The following is a 20,575-nucleotide window of genomic DNA, read 5'->3' on the forward strand; positions in this document are numbered from 1 at the left end:
TACCCATAGAGGTTTTTATGTCTGGGGAAAAAATAATCCCTTTTCTGTCATTTCAGTGCCATTTTGGGAGGAAGAGAGACTAGATGTATCTGTTCAGTCTGCTTTCTTTACCAGAAGTAAATCCTCCCCTAGGCACGTCTTTCTCAGCCCCACTTCCTGTGCCTTAACTCAGAAGGCCCCGCCCTGCCTCTCCCTCTGGTCACTGAAGGGGTGTGGAGCACCACCCCCTCTCTTTCCCACCCCCCGTGCGGACAGGGGCCAGCTCGGGCTTGGGCTTGTCTCCATTAAAACCTTGCAGAGCCCCTCAGGCCATGGTCAAAAGCACTCAAGCACACCTCATGTGGGGAGCTGAGTTTGTGTGTATATAAGTTTTACATCCTCTTCGGGAAGACTAAAACGCAGGTAGTCTCCATCATGCCAGGGCCTGGCCTGTGATTCGGGATTTAAGTTGCCACGTGGTACAGACAGGCGCTCCGGACTGGGACCGGTGAGCGGCAGCGCTGCGCTCATCACTGACTAACAGCGTTGCAGAGGCGAGGAGCTGAACCTCTCCGATCTCCCTGTGTTCTCTGTAAAACGAGGCGTGCGAGGTCTCAGTGAGATGAAGTATGCAGCCCTGCTCAGCACAGTCCCTACATCCAGGGGGCATTTAATAATGATTAGCCCCCCTCTTCTAGAGTCACATCTTCTTAGCACAGCATTCCCCTCTGTGGATGCCCTGGAATATTCACCTGATGTTGTTCTGGAAAAAGAAGTCGATAATAGTTAACTAAAGGAGTTACCTATTTTTCTGTATCCAAGGTGTACCTTGTCAACCAGAGCGGGAAGGTAGAATCCCTGCTCTAAAGCTGAGTCTTGTGTCAGGAGACCCTTAGTGAAGAACCTCCTTGAGAAGGGGGTGCTGGGGCTGGGGGGCGGGGGGGGCGTGGGGGCGGGAGAGGCCTCAGTCTCGGAACTGGCTTTCCCAGAGCCACCCTGAGGCTTCCAGCTGTGCTTCCTCTTTGCAATTATAAAAGTGAAAACAATGTTAACTACCTTCTAGTTCAGTCCACAGCTGGCCACTTGGGATCTGGAAGCTAGCTGATTTTTTTGACCTCAGGTGCTCTACCATGTAAGATTGCCAGTTATAATTGTATGTTCAGGTGTCAGCAAACAGCCCATTATTTGGCAGTTTGGGGTAATGAGATGGATCTTTATGCTAATCTTCCAATTCAACAAGCATTTGATACATGCTTTATACAAAAAAATTCTATATTGACTGCACCTAGTAAGGTTATACGAAGAGATGGAGGTCAAAAATTTTTAATCTGCATTCCTTTGTGAGTTCATGAATTTTCAAATAGTACTAGAATCTTGAGGAAGAAAGAAAAAGGCAGAAAGTTTTCCATGAAACCAATTCTTACTCCCACACACAAGCATCCCTTTGTATTCAAGTGACAAGAATTTCAAAGGCAGTTACTTCACGGAACATATACAACAGAAATTCATTTAGTGAAAGAAATACTGACTAAACATGACGGTGTTAGACTCTATAGAGACTGTGCACAATCTAAATTTAGATTTGCTTGGCTCTGGGGAAACCTTGGTGAGTGAAAAGACGGCCTTTCTCTGAAGATGCCTAGTTCCTGTCATATTTGGCTTTTTCTTCTCTCTGTATCAGTGCTTTCTGTGCAGACTTTTCTCAGCGCCACATCTAGATTTACATATACATAGCATTCATTAAATTCCATAATGATTATATTTTACACCGTTTTATCATTTTTGCTCACAAAAGCTCGTCATTCGGTGAAGTCACCTCTACTCCTTCTTGGCCTCTGTTTCCCATGAAAAAGGAGTCGACACAGAACGGAGAATGAAGATACCACGGCTTAGGGGGCGTGAGGATGGGTGACAAGACTCCACGGGCTTCTGTTGTTGCCAGTCGCGGCTGATGGCACATTAGAGAACACAGACTCACGCCTCCTCTGAGTCCTCTTGTCCTCTCTCTCCACTCATCGGATTGGAGTGGATGTTTTGTTTCTCGTAAGCTCTGTTATGAGGATCAAATCTCCAGACCACTGTCCGCCCACTTATCTGAGAACAGACGTATGTGGGTAGTCACCACCAGTGGCGGGTGCGAGGCGGCTCCCGCAGGCTCCCCCACTGCTGGCTGTTAAATTGGCAGAAATTTGTGAGCTGGTTATTAAACACAGTCATTATTAAAAAGTAAGTTCTATAATATTAAAAACAAAGGTAATAAATACTCCATCTCATTAATTCCTGATTATCTCACTAACGTGCTCTATTCTGTTCTTGGTTTTTTGCATCGTTGTAGCAGAGAGCAGGAATGCTGTGTTGCCATGCGTGACACCGCGCATCGCTTCCCAGCCCCGAGTTCAGTGACATCTCACTGGTGGCTTGCAGTCAGCCGCGGAGGGAGTGTTTACACATGAAACCGGGAGAGGGTATGAACTGGGACTTCCTCACCTCCCCGGAGAGCTGGTTGTCAAACATTTGCCAGCCACACTGTTCTGTTCTCTTCTGTCTCTGCCAACATTCCAGAACCCCGTGCTCTTGAGCCAGGCAGTTACCTTTTACCCTGAAGATGGCAAATCGCTGCCCCTAACAGGGTCGTGCCCGCCTCACATTTCTTTGCACCGCAGCCCCGGGAACTCCAAGCCCAGATGTTGGCAGTGGAGCCATGGCTACCTCGAAACCAGCCTCCAGCCTTCCCATCCCCAGTGAGCCACTCATTAATTTCTGTCTTCTTCCCTCTGTTTCCACTCCCTTCCTCCTCCTCCTTGTTTTTATTCTTTATAGGAACGGGGGCTCTGGTGCCAGACTGACTAGCTTTGCATGTGGCTCCACTAATCCCTAGTTACGTTGCCTTGACCTGTTACTGAGTTTTTTCTGCCTCAGTTTTATCAACTGTCAAGTGGAGAATAATAGTATCTGCCTCATAGAGTTATTATGGAGATTAAATGTTTTAATAATTTTTAAAGCACTTAGAATAATGCCTGGCATATAGTAAACAAATACGCACATTTATTTAATAAAATAAACTCCTCTTGTTGTTACCTGACCCTTACTATAAGCTTATTAAGAAGTAGGGGAGCTCTGGCCAGTGTGGCTCAGTTGGTCGGGTGTCATTCCACTAACGAAAAGGTCACCAATTTGATTCCAGGTCAGAGCACATGCCTGAGTTGCAGGTTCAATCCCCAGTCAGGGCATGTACGAGAGGCAACTGGATCAACGTTTCTCTCTCACATTGATGTTTCTCTCCCTCTCTTTCTCCCTCCCTTCCCCCTTCTCTAAAAAAGTAAAAATGAACTGAAAAAAAAAAAAAGAAGTAGGGAGAGTTTAAGACAGAAAGAATAGCAAAAGGAGCACATGAAAATAAAAGAAGAAGAAGAGTGGGCTGGCATTGTAACTCAGGAATGGAACAAGGAACAAGGAAGGGTAGTGCTAATGCAAGGCGACAAAAAAATAATTCAGAATAACCTTTGAAGATTAAAATATGTAAAATGTAACTTTTTAATATTTGATTTTAAATATATACACCAGGAAAAAAAAGGGATACTTTATAATTGCATAGAAATTTTCCATTTTGACTTAAGCAGTTAAACCAATTTTGATCCTCATCCTAGGCAGAAATTTGTCACATACTGAAAGGACTTAGGCTACATACAGATTTGTATCAGATTTGTACGGAACAAGACCTGTGGAGGCCGAGTGATTCCCACGTCCACGTCTCTGAGGAAAAGCAAGCCCAGGAGCCACTGTGCTCACTTGTCTGACCACCTGAAAATCTCTAGTGATCTAAGCACTTAATTTTACCCTCATTTTTAGAACAAAAGGGAAACAATAAAAGAAGAAAATGGACAGCAGGGACATTCTACTTTTCATTTCCAAAAACATCTTAGTGATAAAAGGAACAGAGTTTAAAAGAAATGAGAAACCATTAAAACAATTTGAATGCTCTGCCTCTATTTTGCAGTAGGCTCTATTGTTTTCAGTTACATGGGAACTGTGGTAATTTTATGAATCATTAGAGTTTTTCCAAATTATATCTGAATGTTCTTAAAGTGCCTCCTAAGATACCCACACAGTAAGAAACTGTGGAACAATTTTATTATTCCATTTAGTACTTTTTAGTTTTGTATTAATTTTGCATTTTAAAAAAATGTTATGCTTAAAACAGAAAGATAAAATCATGACAGCTGAATCTTTGTGTACTTAATTTCTTCTACTTTTTAAAACACATAAGCTTCTCATTGTTCTCATCCTTAGTCTAGTAAGAGACTCTAGAATAAATATGAAGGCCTGTCTTGGTAGAATGACAGTGTTCCATTTAAAAGCAAAAACCTCTCCGCCCCAGAATTGAAAGCAATGACAACTGTTGAATATTGTTCTTTGGCTCATTGGTCCTATCAGGCATGGTGATCTGCAAAAAATGTACTCTGTTAATGACACCCAACACTCCTTTGTAGAATGGCGGCCCCCAAAGGCCAGCCCACCCCCCTGGGCTGGCCGGTCCAGCACGGGATCCACAGGAAATGGGCAGGGTAAGGTTGGTGTAGTGTGTGTGTGCGTGTGTGTATGCGTGCGTGCATACCTGTTTTCCAGTTTACTTTTCTTGGGAAAAGATTGCCATTTTTTCCTCATTTTCCCCCTATGTTTGGTATTAAAATATTCATGCTTTGATCACACATTTATAAAAACAATGGTAGGTAATTACCTAATATTGTAGGTAATCTGTTTTAAGCATTATAATTTGCAAAATAGAAAGATAGATGTCTGTTGGTCCATTTATTTTTCCTGGTTGGTGAAGTCCTAAAGTCTGGAAGTTACTGTACTGTGTCGGCTATATCCTTCTCAGGGGCGTTGGTATCTCCTGTGTGAAGAGACTTTCTCAGAAAGAAAGGCATCAGAGTGTCGGTATTCTGATTTTGAGCCACGATCTCCTCCTGAACTCGGGAGAAAAGCTGCCTTCCCGGGCAGTATGTGGGTGGTCCTGTTCCTGTTGCACCAACTTTGGCTGGAGGCCACTGAGTTTAGTTTCCAGTTTGCGTTGCAGTAATTTCTAATTTCATATAGGCCTCTGTCTTTACAAATAATGTATTTGTATAACTCAAAACTAGGAAAGGTAAGTGTGAATGACTCATCTAAACTTGGGAAAAAGAGATAAAGCCCTAGTTGACTTTATGGTGGGCCTGCCAGAGTTGTCCCCATAGCTCATGAAGTGTGTCACATCTATCGTGAATGACGAGGGAGAGTAATTTGTTCACTATCCCGAAGGCAGGCAATGTTAAAACCACATTTGCAGTCAGGTCCCCTGTTTGCTTGTCATTTGATTTTTGCCCAGCGACGCATACTACTTTTCCCAGCTTGCCAAGGTCAGAAAGAGCACTTAACTTTATTCCTAGAATGAGCTGGAATGCTAGGTTTACAACAACCAGTTCTGCCAAGAGTAAGATCTACTTTTTAAAATCCATTAGCTCTTCGCCAGTGCATTGTCCCTCCCAGTGTGAGGCATATGTGAATTGTACCTGTACCCTTGAACGAGTTTCCCCTTGCATGTGCATGCTCGCTCACCTGCGCTCCCTCCCCCACACAGTTCCATATGTGCTGTTTTCCTGGAAGCCGAGCTCCCTGCTCACCCTCCTCCTTCAAGGGCTCTGGATCTCACCTCTGAGGTGCACAAGTAACTGAGGCTGAAACCATTCGTGGGGGAACTTGTCAGCATAATTGATTATGATGTGATGAGAGCTGCCACAGACAGGTGAGCCCGCACAGAGCGGAGCACATGTGTGCGTGGCATGCCTCTCCCACGGGGCCAGCCCAACGTCCTCCTCTGACATATTGATTTATAAATCTGCGGCTCTCCCCTAATGAATCGTGCCCCCATGGGGGTCACTGGGCCTCCTGCTGAAGAGACCTCGCCTTTGCTAGCAAACAGAAGGATGGTAAAGGTTCTGCTCTGTGAATTTCCAGATTTGTTGGCTCGTTGGCACTAAATGGAGTGGCTGAGGACATGTAATCTGTAAAAGGACAAAATAATCACATGAGATGCCCGAATGATCTGTTGCATCAAGAGAGGGGTTTCCGTGAATACTGGTGCTTTGCAACGTGACAGAATCTGGTGGGAGCATAATGAGAATTTGAGGAATATAAAAAAAATGCAAGCATCTAAAATCACCTAGGGTGGCAGCTTTGTGTTCTCAAGTTCTTTAAAAACCTCTTCCTGAGTGCTATACTTATTCCTAGAAACTGCTCTAAGTGTTAGACTTGCTAAAATATAGCAATGATAATGACTGCTCTACTTTCTACAATCTGTTGGGATATTGATCGAGATATTTGCAAAGTACTCTGAGTTCTCAGAAGAAAGGGTGTTAGACAATGCTGTGATGATATTGTTAGCAATATCACCACACACAAATTATGCGAAAACCTCATTTCAGAAAGATAAGTTTGAGAAAGTTTGAATTATTAGGCTGAGTCTACGTGCCAGTCTGTGTCCTTACGTCTAGTTGTTTTGACTCGGGTGTCAGGTCTGGGTAAATCAAGAGACTGAGGGATCAGGAAATTGTGGAGAGAGAGCAGCACTTGCTGGTGTAAAGCTGTCACTAAACTCTTGGCTACCGGGCTTGGAGTGGCCTGAGTCTCCAGGACAGCCCAGTGAGCAGCGTGGGAGCCCAGTCTTCCTTTCCTCTCCTGACTCTGTCCTGCCTACTTGCCGAATTAGTTCCCACGATACTCTCACTGAACGCCTCTCCCCGCGCCACATCTCCTTTCACCACTTCCTGTAAACTGGTTCTGGTCTCATGAAGCCCACCCCTGAAACTGTCAGCTGAGGTCCCAGCAACCTTCTCCCATAATCAGTCGTCATCCATTGTGACCGCGCCGCACCTGGAAAGGACAAAGTCATCACTGACTCTTTCTGTGTTTTCTTCTGAAGCAACAAAAGATTCAGGTTGTCTGAGTTCAAATTCTGGCTGGAACTAAGACTTTCTCATTGTGTGAGCTGGGACAACTCTTTGATCTCTTAGTACTTCTGTTCCCCAACTGTGAAATAAGGACAGTTGCACCCACCTTTTGGTAGTTAAATAAAATTTATAGGGAGTTAAAAAAGATAATGCATATAAAGCACTTAGACCCACCATACATGGCACACTTCATTGTAATTGCTGTATTCCCAGGTGTAGCATAGTGGTAGTGCTTGGCACATAGTAGATGCTCAGTAAATATTGGATAGATTGATAGATAAGTGGTAGGTAGCTTATTCTAATATTCACATGTATGTTATACTCTAAATGCTGTTGATGTTTACATGCACATTCAATATAAGAGAAAGGAAATAACAGTACTGGAATAGTTTGCCTTCACCAGTCAAGTCAGCGCGGGGCTTGAACTGGTTATCTGTTTCTATAAGCCCATCTATAATTGTTCTTTTTCATGCCTTTTAATTTTTAAACTGCTTCCTTTATTACTGTTTTCCTTGAGCAAATTGCCTTTTTCCTTAAAAAAAAAAAAATGTATATTAAAAAGAGTAAAGGATTTTTTTTTTTTTTTTTTTTTTTAGTGTGTGTATAGTAGACTGTAAACCTTGGAATAATATTGGGCCCTTTGAGCAGAAAGACAATATTTAGAAATATACAGCCGAGAAATAGACTTCCAGGGAGCGAACCCTGCGCTGGCCTTCTTTCCACACTGAGGGATCGTTAAGGCTGGCTTCTCCAAGGTCGGAGACCCATACCCTGGCCTGTGCCTTGACACTTTCCTTCCATAGCTTGTATCCTACTTTGCTTGCTTGATCGTTTTTGGTCTTTGACCCTGCTCTTTTTTCAGTTAGACCTTCTTTTCCTCCCGTCACTACTGTCCAAGCCACCTGAAGCTGTTGTTGGGGCCTCAGGCGACCACCTTGCCTTGCACGCTCACTTCTCTAGTCCACCCTTACGTCAGCCAGATAAAACCTGCCTTCCTCTAACACCATTTGCCCAACAGGGGGCACAGCATGGGGCAGTGAAGAGAACATAGAAATGGTCATCAAAAGGCCTGAATTCTCCTTTCTTCATTTCAAATCTCCCTTTTTTAAAATCTTGCTGCTTTTAAGGTTTTTCTACTTATCACTGGTTTTCAGCAATTTGACTGTAATGCGCTTCACTGTATGTGAATGTTTTTAGCAAGAGTGTGTCATAGATGGTGTTATACGTCACAGCCCATCGGCTCTGCAGACCGGTGGGCGCTGGCTCCCTCACGCCGGTGAGGCTGAGCTGACCTGGACGGGGTCGTGACCATCGGAGCCCTGCGTGGTGGGCCATAGCTTTCCTCCTGTGACCTGAAAGGGCCCTGTCTGGTGTAGCTTTGCCACTACAGAAGTGTTCATTTTCCTATCAACTTTCTTCTTTTTGTCTTAGTATCAATGGGATAATATTCACCTGAATCGATTGTTCTATTCAGGGCTCCAAAATGATTTTCTAGGTCTGTTATTTTTCCTCCATGTCTTAGCTGGTGGTCTTCTTTCAAGTACAGCTTTCCCTATTTGATAATTCCAGAGTAGAGATCCTACTGGAAAATCAGTAAATGCATAATTCTTTCTCTTTATTTATTCATTCCCAAAGAAGGATTTGATTTAATCGTCACCTTGAATGGTGATAAATGAATTTTTCTGGCTTTCTCTCTGCATTGATGTTTTTCATATTTTTTAATAAATATGATCGCCTACGACAATTTTTTTCTGTTTGCTGCTCTAATAATCAGTTCTGGCCAAAAGGAGCTGGATCTAGATTTTATAGACTGGATTCTAGATTCTGAAGTATCACAAACTAGCTATGTATCTTTAACAGGCCCTTTAATATTTGACTTAGTTGTTTTTCTTTTTTTTTTTTTTTAACCAAAGAATTAAACTGGATAGCTGGGGGTAGGTTCTTCCAGCTCCAGAATTAGGATCCCGAGCTCTACTACCTAACACCCTGCCCTGCTTCTGTGCTCCTGCCGGAGGGAGTCCTCCGCCTGCCATTCAGGCCGCCCGCAGGCCCCTCCCCTCCAGTTCCTCAGCAGCCACCCCCTCTGCCAGTCCCCTGTTTGCTCGGCCCCTACTCCCGCCTTTGCGTACACCTTTTCTCTTGCCTAAGATGCCTTGCCTCTTCCTCTGCTTGTAGCCAAACCTCGCCCACCCTCCAAGCACCCCGTTCAGGCTCTCGCACCTTTTTCCTCCTATTCCAGGAGGAGTGCTATAGCTGCTGATGTTGTTGTTATTGTACTTTTATGTCCCCTGTGACATGTAGCACTATCTATTTTGCTGAATAGCAACTTTAAGGTCTTTTGAAATACGTGATAGGTGATGTGCGTGTGTGCGTGCGTGCGTGTGTGTGTGTGTGCACGCGCACATGCTGGGGACCTGCGGATGGCCGTAGGCCTTGCAGATGCTCGTGCACACCTGTCCATTGACCTCTTTCCACCCTCCGGGTCCCATTACACATCAAGGGGAACTGATAACCTGGATGTAGAGCGACATTGATTTGAAGTACGTAAGTCAACAAATACTTTTACTACCTAATAGTAGGGGAACAAAGATGCCCCCTGGGATCTCATCGCCTAATTATGCACAACTGTTGTATGCTTCTGTTGCTTTCCTGTGACTTTGTTTTGAATATGAACTCACGAACTCCTAAAGAAACCTCCTAAAGCACCAGCTGTACTTACCAGATATGTTAGGTATAGATTTTATTCAACCAGAAATGATCCTCTCCCTAAAATGTTTAAAAAAAATTATTAGTAATTTACTTCACATACATTTCCCATGTTTTTAATTGGCAAATAAGTTTTATAGTCACTTACGTAAATTCGAAAGGGATATAGTTTTTCTGATTGTCCAAAATGTTGACCTCATATTTTCTTTGCTTGAGCCTATTTATAAATCCTCTCTGACTGTTTAGGCTGCCAAACAGAGCTTCAGAAGGTAGTTTCCTGTGCGTTGTATATGTTTCCTGAACAGTGGGACCCTTTAAAGTTATCTTCCTTCACCTGGAGTGGATCATCTGGTGGTTAGGGACGTCGATTGGATTAATTTGTGTATTTTCTAGGTGGAGAAGGGGAAAAGAGGGATATTCAAAATATTTAGGTACGTGTGTGCATGTGTTATAAAAGGACCTCCAGGATCAAGCTTCTGCCTGCCTCCCTCAGTTTGTCCTCCTGACACACACACGCACGCGCACACGCATGCGTGCACCCTTCCCCCCGCCATGAGGAAGCCCTTGCAATCCCCTGAACCCCACACTATGCCATGTTCATGCCGCTTCAATACCTGCAGTGCTTTTTTTCCATCTTGTCAGTCTACACGTTGCTCCTCACCTTTCAGGGCTCAGTTCAGTTACAACTTCCTCTCACCACTCCCCCACCCTCCCCCGCAGTCCAGGTAACCCTTTCCTCCCCTGGGCCTCTACTGTACAATATACAAATGCCCGGGATGGCACCTACGACGCTTTATTGTCCTTGCTTATGAACTTGTTTGTTGCCTCCTACTCATATCTTGTCTCACCTGGCTTTTTATTTCCTACAGTTAACCTAATATTTGGCACAGAGAAAATATTCATTTAATAAATATGTATTAACCCATTAGTTAAGCTCCCTGCTTTTTCCCCAGCTAACCTCTGATTCCTCTGAACACATTTTATCTAGTGGTCTATAGTAGTGTTGCCAACAGTACTGTTACATCTTCACATTATAAATACATACTGTAAGTGAAAACCATTACAATAGAATACTTAAACACTCACAAGTAGTTTTCTCAGACACATTTTTGAAGAGGTGCCAGTTTGTACTATGGTTGGACATATATCGTTCAAAATTGAGATTAAACATGGAACCACCAACCAGATGTCCTCCCAGTCAGTATCTCTCCTCCCCCAGCAAAGCTGAAGGAGAACCAAGAGGATGGAGGAGAGACACATTTTAGGTGTTTCTAACAGGAGAACCTAAGGAAGTTAGGGAGCGTCTTCCCACGGAAGGGAGTTTTTAGTTGAGAACTGACAGATAAAAAAAAAAATACCGTAGAAAAATGAGATGGGACGGACAGAACTTGGCAGGCAAGTACACGGCCTGAATTGGGGATGAAGAACTGCGGAAGCCCCGCCTGGCCAGGGCATAGGAAGGCAGGGGAGGATGGGCAGTGGACAGGGGCTGGCAGATCGGCAGATTATCGGTAAGCTGAAGAATGCGGGCCTAGTGCTTTGAAGAGCTGTAATTGGCGAGAGATAGGGTCAGCTATACCTCTAAATGTTTTCTTTGGATATTAAACTTACATACTGTGAAGTGCACAAATCTTAAATGCAAGAATTCTTACGTCTTTACTCATGCAGCAGCTACTGCAACAAGGTATTTTCAGCACCTAGAAGGTTCTCTCCTTCCCAGTCAGGACTGGGGAGCCGCTGTACTGACTTCTATCACCAGGGACTACTTTTGCCTTTCTCTAGAACTATAATAACGAAACCATGCGCTCAGCCTGCTTCCACTTAGTGCTTTCACTCAGCTCATGGTCTCGTGAGACCCGTCCATGTTGTCCTGTGTAGCAGCAGCAGTTCGTCCATCTTATGTCTGTGCAACACTCTGCTCCGTTGGATGATTATACCACAATTTCTTTACCTCTTCAACTATGATGGATATGAGGATCACTTTTATTATTATTTTTGGCTATTATAAATAACACTGCTGTGAGCATTGTGTTCGTGTCTTTTGCTGGACGTGAGCAGTCGTTTCTGTGGGAGATACAACTTTCTAGCACATCTTGGCTTGTGAGGTGGAGGTGACTTGGAGGGGAGGGGAGGTGCCAGCTCTCCAGGCACCAACGCCTGGACGCGTAGCCTTTGCCCAGCTGGCTCACTTAACAAGCAGACACATTCAGAACATTCTCAGCATCACACAAATCAAAATATAGATTAAAAGCCAGAAAGCAGATTTGCTTTTGATATTTGTTATCAGTCGTTGCTAGGTATTAGTTTTCTAATTGAGGTAAAACTGGTATATAACATGTAATTTTCAGGTATGCAACATTATAATTCAATATTTGTACACACTACAAAGTGATCACTGCCATTAGACTGCAGTTATTATTGTTTACATCCAACCACAGCCTAGAGCTGATAGTAATTGGAAGGACAGTGTAGTATGACAAGTTTTACTGAATTATAGTTGAATATGTTCGGATAAACAGAAACATTGTCATCACCAAACATTCAGGGAGCCCCTCCCTCCTCTGTCACTGGTGTGTGTGCGGTGGCAGGAGGTGAGTCTGAGCGATGGATGATTTGTTTTTGCTTTCTTTCTCATTCTCCCTTCAGCAGTTTCCGGAACCCGAGGTTCTTTGCAGCATCTCTGATCAGCCTCCTGCTCCAGGGGCTAAAACAGCACAAATACAGAGTCAGCATAGTCCAGATTTTGTTGTTTATTTTTCCTCAATTGTAAATTTAATTATATGTCTTAAAACCTTTAAAATTAACACATTTTATTGAATATATAAAATGAATGGGATTATAGAAAATTATACAGTCAGGTGAAATTAGGCATGCTTTTGTAGAAAAAAAAATCTAAAATCTTTAGTCACAGTAAACGTTCAGTCTTTAGAACTATGGGAATTAAGATACAGTAAAGTAACAAAGAGCAGGTGGTCTGATTCTACCTTACCAAATCAGGGCTTTAATCCAGTATTCGGCTTCATAACTTTACCTTAAACCTGTGTTTTTACCCTGTTCTGAATGTGCTTATGCCGCTGCATTAATTCATCCGACCAACATTTATTGAGCATCTGCCATATGCCAGGTACCTTGCTGGTTGGCAGTAGAGACACGAAGGTGCAGTCTCTGATCAAAGGAGTTTTTGACTCTAGCAGCAGCAGCGACAGTCAGGTCCCTGAACCTGTGGTTGCCATACCCCACTTGGGGCTTGAGCTAAAATTTTGCCCAGGGCACTCTGGTAGCACGGAAGAGGGCATTTAAATCAGGGCAAGTAGCCCCTGAGCTGCCTCTTCAAGGATGAGAGGCATGAGCTAGGAAGGGCATGCCCGGCACAGGCATTGGGAAGCTCAAAGGCACAGGCAGAAGTAGCCTAGTGCCGTCAAGGTATGACTCGTAGCTTTGTGTGTTTGGAGCACAGGGGTGGGTCTGCCCAGGGGAGAGAAGGCTAGCGTGGTAGGCAGGAGCCAGAGCTAAAAAGGCTGGGCGTGTAGGAAAGGGCATGGACTGAGAGAGAGACTAGGTTCTCACCCTGTTCTTACAAGGACTCCCGGTGTGTCCTCAGGCATGTCATTCAGCCTCGTGTCCTCATCAGTGTGACCAGAGAACTAGGCAGAGTCGTTTCCACGCCATGTGCTGGAAACACTGTTCAGCAGGTGTGAAAAGATAGGCTCTGAAAACATGTTCTCTACTTACATTGTTAGGGGAAGTCTGAATACCACAGCCTCCTCTTTAAGATTCACAGTGACATCAGCATATTGAAAGCTTCCAGTCCTCCCATGAAGAAACCACTTCAGTTTTCTTTAACTCAGCATTTGTCAAATTATTTGAACTTAGAGCAAATTTTCTGTAATATCACTATCAGTATCACACTGCAGAGCCCCATTTTGGAAAAAAAAATGGACAAGTCTTCAAAGATCCAATCATCTTCATTTATTCAGCCATTCAGTTTTTGAAAGTGCAGATGAAAGAGCTGCTCACGCCCCCTCTTTGTATTTTAGATTGATGTTGTATCCCTGTAAGAAACTTTAGCTGTTTGTTTTTCATAGCATCAACTATTCTGGGATTTTTTTTCTTATTTTCTCATTTTTCTTGTCATGCCCAGACTTTATTACCTGGTAATAAGTTGCAAGAAATGAAAATTGAGTTGTTTCTGAACAAATATCAATCATTTATGATAGGTTTAATAGACATTATAATGCATAAAAATCAGGGGTTTACTTATTAGAAGTATTTCAACATTGGCAAATCCCCAAAATAATAATAAATCAGTGACTCCCTTGCAATGCCAAAGAGATCACGTAAATAAAAACAGAACTGACCTTTTTAGAAATTTAATACTTTCCACATTTTTCTGTCAGAGCCACTGATTTGGAAATTGTTATAGATTCTTGAAAAATGGGAACTTTTTTCCCTCCTAAAAATACCCATCATTTGGCAAACCAGTGTCATTTTCCTTGAAGAGAATGCAGTGATTGATTATCCAGAGAGCTACCATGACAAGGTAAACCAACCAAATAGCTGGGAAATTGTATGTAATCATGTAGCATCGCACGGGCCCTTTGCTGAGCACAACCATTCAGATTAAACCATGGCTTTCTAATCATTTCCTGTGCGGGTACTTCCTGCTCACCCCAAGCCTTCATCTCCGGCGGATACACCCCCTGCTTGCAGCCTCCCCTTGGCTCTGACCGCCATCAGCACAGTGTCAGTCCTCCGGAAGAACTGGGATAGAACCAGACCAACCTGAATCCACCCAGAGATTTCCAAATGCAGAGATGTCTGTCTGGCGTCCCTCACATACATATATGACATTCGGAGAGCTTCATTGATGTGCATTAACTTTATTAGTGTTGTTTCTTTTATTGACAGTATTGGCATGAAGACGCTGAGATATTGTAAACAAGTGGCAGAGGGGGAGGAAGGGAGATGGACAGAAGGAAAAGAAGTCAGTCTTGCTTTTGAGAAGGTGATGATCTAATGTTCCTAGCGTGGCCTGGAACAGTTAATTACACAGCGTTGATTTCCTAGTGCAGAAGCGCCAGTGCACCGATTGAATACTTGAGAGACTGGGGCTAGTGCATTAGAGAAGCCATCAAATTATCCTCGGTTATTTGAAGAGTAAATTGAGTCATAAGAAAGGAAGAGTCTACCCACACCTGCCCCCAAGTTGATTATCAATCGCATAATTGGAAATAGAGCCAGGCCCTTTCTCTCAATAATCTGAGCCATCTCCCCACACCCCCCTTCCCTGCAGCAGTTTGGATTTTGTTAGGAAGGCTGAACTCTGCTCTCCTTTATTAATTTCTGTCCACATGTTGTAGGATAGCCTGTGTTCTGAATCAGGATGAGGATTTTAGATTCTTCTTAGCAGCGTGGGGACGTGTAGCTAAGCAGAATCAATTCCTGTCACTCACGCACAGATACAGAGAAACGGGATTATGGATCAGGGTGAAGCTGCAGTGTTTTAATCTTAAAATCAATACAGAAAGGGAAGTTGAACTTGTGGGGATTCTACAGAGACGGTAATTTGGTTTGCCTTAACAAATATAACTGTTTCTTCCTTTTCACCTTCTGTCTATTTTACTTTGAGGCCATGGGGTGAGGGCAAGAGAGGGAAAGAAGATAAGAAACCTCTAGAACCAAATAATCTCAAATAAACATGCACATGTAAACACACAACTCCAACCGATTTTCCTATTTACAGAAAAGCTATAAACTTTTATCCATTCTCTTTCTTTTTAAAAGGAGAAAAAAAATGACCAAAATGCCATGCCCATAGTCTGCATGTAAGCGTAATCAAATGCCTTTGATCCTTTCACGGTCACTGTCAGGCTGGAAAAAAATGTTTGTCAATGTTTACTTCATGGCCAAGTCTACCACAGCTTAGGCAATTCTATCTGAATACACAACACATGTATTCAGCAAATAACTTATTGACCAGAGGACTCCAAGCTGCTAAGCATGTGATTAATATTTACCCCAATGTAATTCTCCTTTTGAAGGAGGCATGAACTAATGGTTTAAACAACTTAGTTTTTTCTTCAAGACTGAGAATTTACTCAGTGCGCCTCTCTTTCAATACAACAGTGATTTACTGCAGCGTACCCTCTGTCTGTAGCTGTAACATGGGCTAATTTTTTTCTTTCGAGATTTCTCTCATTCAGTTCTGAAGTATGTCTGAGTCTATTTGGACACTTCTACTGCCTTGGCAAAAACAGTAGGAAATACTGTGATCTCAGGAGAAACAGTGAGGCTACAAGCAGAACTCAGGTCCAGCTGGGAGGCATAGTGGTGTAGGTAAAAGGGACATCCTTTTTCTAAGTCTGTTTCTTCATCTTCAGACTAGGGATGATTACAAGACACCAGATAAGTAGGCGTGTTGAGAGGTTAAAATGAGGTAAAGCTTATAGAGCCCTGGCATGGTACCTTGTACTTCTAAGGACCCAATAAATGTTCATGACCATCATGATTATTATGAGTCTCAAGTGAGGTAACATATGCTGTGTATGCACAAGCATTCTACAAGCTCTAAGTCACGAAGCAACTGTTAGTTGTTATTCTTAATAGGCTGATGGTTTTGAAACTTTTAAAACAAATCATGGAAGACTTTTCCTTGCACTGCCTGTCATAGGTCCCTCATCTCAAAGTAGAGCCCCGGAGGTGGTAAACGAGGCCCCAGCTGACGAGTTACTTACTTTCTGCAAAGCCACAGAGATGCCCCATGAATGCCCAGAATTCCATGAAGTCGATTTGAAAACCCCTGTCCTGTGCCCTTCACAGAAAACACTCTCAGATTTCTGGGAGACCTGCTCTGTGTAACATACTTATTCTGTTGTCATTTTTAATCAATATTTTTAAAGTCCTTTCCTCCCAGCAAAGCGCGAATGTCTGATACGATTGCATTATCTCAGTTGTCCTTCCTTGCCCTGCATGTTATTGAGTAAAAACACAAAACCTCATGAGTTTCCGTGTCCTTCTGCAGAGCACCATCATCGTGGAGAAGACAGTGCAGGACCTCATGAACCTGATGCATGACCTGAGTGCGTACTCGGACCAGTTCCTCAGCATGGTGTGCGTGAAGCTTCAGGAGTACAAGGACACCTGCACCGCGGCCTACAGGTAGAGCTTCTCTCAGGGCCCGAGCACAGTCTCTTTAGAACCGGACCGTTGTTCCGGTTGGTGAGATTGCTTCCGAGCCTAACTTTACAGCTTTAGGGGAAAGGACCGTCTCTGATTTGTCAAGGGGCCTGATGAGAGCACATGCCACAGAGATAGTCTCCCAGAGGCTTCTAGAGTCATACCCGCCAAGGGAATGGAAGGGACAAAGGGATGGAGCCACGGAGGAATGCCATCAGGTGGCTTCGATGAGGTGTCAGCCTTGATTTTCATGAAGGCTGAGAGTCGTCAGATTCACTGTCCTTGAGGAAATTTCAGAACTTGATGAGTCCCTCGTGTGATTTTAAAAGATCTTTAAAGCAAAGCAATTTCAAACTCATAGTAACTCTTAATAATCTATAATATGATTTCTTTTTACTTCTTACAAATGTATTCCTCTTAATGTTTGATCTATAGCCTTCCCGCTGTCATGAAAAGGCAGTTACACTGTTTTTAGCATCAGTGGAAATGAAAAACCATTGTTATGAACTTGAAAACCTGTAGTTTTTTCCTCTAATTTCTTCTCTCTGGGCTCAAAAATCTCTTTGAGCTTCTGGAAAAGATCATAGCACTTCTCATAAAAAGCTAATAATCGGAACAAATTATGGTCTGGTTGACAAGACCTACAGCAATTAGGGGAGAAAAGAATGTATAATAAAATAATAAATTGTATATGGTAATTAAGCATAGGTAGGTAAAGTACAGCTCATAATCAGGGACTGCTTGTACAAAACAGAATAGAAGAGCAGAAGGAATAAAGGAGACAAAGGGTAATTGGAGTCTGGGAAGATTTCACAGACGACAAGGTATGTGCTGAACCTTAGAAAGACGGATGCAGTTTAGGAAGTTGCAAAGATTGCAGTAGAGAGGAAGCACAAACGTGGTTGCCTAATATTTAGAGAGGGCAACGAGGAGGAAGTTCGAATGGAACAGATGTCCTCGTAGAAGGGAGTAAGAGATAATATTCAATAGAAAAAGCAAGACCAAGTAACAAAGGGTCTTAAAAAATAAGACTTGAACATTTAGATGCTGTACAGTAGATGATAAGGCGTTCTTAAAGTGAGCCCAGAGCAGCTGTCAGGAAAGGTGAATCTGGCCAACGAATACAACTTAGATTACTGCTTACCCTCCCTTATTCCAGCGGTAAGTCATATTTACCCAAAGGTACATCAACCAGTTAAAGAGGGCCAGCCATCTCACTGAGAGATGCACTTCCAATAATATTTTACTTTATTTGTTGAATAATGACACATGAAAAATTATAACATATTTAGGTTAAAATTAATAACATTGTAGTCAGTTGTGTACTAAATAATAACCATCACAGCAATTCAAACAAAATATGTCAAAATTTAATCTTAAGGTAACAGAAAACTTTAATTTAAATATTTTAGATTTTAATTTGTACGAACAATTTTTCTGCAGAACACTACAACAGAGTGATCAATAAACTACTTTCAAGCATAAATATATGTGTATTTCTAATGGATAAAATTCACTGAAGAGCTAAAATAGAAATAATAGTTTGAAGAGAAAAAATGAAAAATACCCAACCGTCAAAGAAGAGCTTATTCATGTGTATTTCAAATGTACAGTGGTTGCCGTCAGGTCCTTATGGCATCAGAGTCCAGCGGGCACCCTGAGAGTGGTGATTTTAAAGTGTCAATATTTATGATATGCCGGAAATATATTCTTTGCTTCCATTTTAAGCTCATACTGAGAATTATTAAATACCAGTTGTTAAATTTGGAAAGAAGAATATTGTTTTCCAAAAGTCCTTTCAATGATACACAGATACAAATTTTAAAAGCCACTGCACATGCTTAGGTCTCCAAGACTGGAATTTCTGGGCCACAGAGTGGTATTTGCAGCTTCACAAAACCCGATTTCAAAGTGATTGTATCACAGTCACATCAACCAAATGGACTCAAATCGCATATTTTAAATATTAAAACTAAGTATTTAAAAAATTAAAAATATTTTAAAGCCAGTTGCATTTTAATAACATTGTTTTAAATTTACTGTTATATCTAACCTCCATTGAATTTTAACAGCTTCTTTCCAAAAAGCAAGTCATATGTTCTTTTGCTTATATTTAATTATGGTCAGCCAATAATTTTAACCAATAACAGTGCTGATGAATTTTAATTATAATGGAAATGGTACGTAACCTGCCATTTATGTTTATATAAATGTATTTCATATTTATATTATAAATTATAAGCCATTTATATTATTGCTATTTTCTTTTAGAAGTTTTTTCAATTTGTATAGCTTGGCATCTTTCTGATTGTAGATCTTTTCCTCTTTTATGATCCTGCCTCTCAGCATGTCAGGTGATGGGAAGCTCTGTACATGCACAAAGCAGACTGCCTATTGCTGAGCAGTTTCTTGTTTTGAAATGATAGTCCCCTATCCATTGTACGTAGTCCTGTGTTCTGGAGTGATTCCCTATTACTTTAAGCCTTATCCATGAAACCCTTCAGATATGTGACGTTGGCTGTCATGGTCCATTTTGCCTTCCCACCCTGTCACCCGCACCCCAGTCCCCAGACTGAATATTCGCCATTTCTGCTGAGTCCTGGGTCTGTACGGCATCCCAGTCTTAGCCCGGCCTGCCTGGCTTGCCAGGGAGAGCTCCGCGCCGAGCCAGCCTAGTGCGCGGGCCGCTGTTGTGCTGTTGTGCGTCAGCACCACCACTCCCTCCCTCCTGCGGGGCCCGTGCTGAACACAGTGCAGCTCGTTCCGTCCTGTCGTTGCATTTGTCAGGTATCGACCAAGCATGTTCCAGACCCAGAGCACCGTGTGTGTAAGAGTGTGGGGACAGAGAAGTCAGCCAGTCACAGGCTATACCTTTCATGAGCTCACACTGTTGGTTGAGGAAAGAAAGAGCAATGGGGGACAAAGAAATAGGACATGTATATATCCACAGCATCATTTTATGGCAGAAAATATGGCAAGGTGCTCCAGGAGGAAGACATTACCTAAGGAGGACCAGAAAGGCCAGGTGGAGGGTGTGAAGTAGGCCTTGTAAAGGGGGAAGGGGACTTAGACAGGATTTAGGCTTAAGGAGCTGAAGGAAGAAAGGAAGCAGAGTGAGGTCAAGGAGGTGGGAGCAGGAAGACCAATGATGAATTTGGGGTTTTGGAAAGGAAGGCTGAGCCAAAGTTGTGGGATCTTTGAACGCCAGGCTCAAGGAGCTTGGCTAAATTAGGTAGCAGGGAGCCAGGGAAGGCGAGACATGGGGAGTGCAGGTGCAGGCCTGCACTTTACGGGGATTTTTATGAGCCTTGTATAAGTTGGATTGGACGGGCAAGTGTGTGGAGGTAGAAGAGGGAGGTAGCGCGTGTCTGAGTCAGAGGGCAGGCAGGGAAATGGCCGGGAGGGACAGATCCTGAGACATTAAGGGCATAAAATTATAGGACACGGCCACTGGTTGGCTGGAGGGAATAAGGAACAGTTGCAAGAAGAAATAGCTGAAATTAGCCTTATCTTTTTCATGCTGTATTTGTACGGGTTTTTTTTTTTTTACCTCGAATTCAAGATCTCACATTTACCCATTAAATGTAATGTTATTTTTAGCTCACCATTTTAGTCTGTTGAGATATTTTTGAATTCTTTCTGTCATCAGAAAAATCTTAGCTCTTCCTTTGAATTTCCTGTCATTCTTGATTTTATAAGCAATCTTTGAGTTTCTTTATATATAACAC

The 20,575-nt window shown here is 42.8% G+C and overlaps 1 protein-coding gene across 1 annotated transcript in view; it reads left to right on the forward strand.

The window, feature by feature from the left end:
* EXOC4 (exocyst complex component 4) overlaps positions 1–20,575 on the forward strand; it is a 675,497-nt gene that overhangs the window by 516,161 nt on the left and 138,761 nt on the right. The window contains exon 12 of the mRNA XM_054564275.1: positions 16,693–16,829. Within this exon, the coding sequence (XP_054420250.1) occupies positions 16,693–16,829 (137 nt within the window). The remainder of the gene's footprint in view (positions 1–16,692; positions 16,830–20,575) is intronic.

This window comes from Pteronotus mesoamericanus, unplaced genomic scaffold (assembly GCF_021234165.1).
Source record: "Pteronotus mesoamericanus isolate MK-2021 breed Mesoamerican mustached bat unplaced genomic scaffold, CSHL_Meso_final scaffold_85, whole genome shotgun sequence".
Taxonomy (NCBI): Eukaryota; Metazoa; Chordata; class Mammalia; order Chiroptera; family Mormoopidae; genus Pteronotus; species Pteronotus mesoamericanus.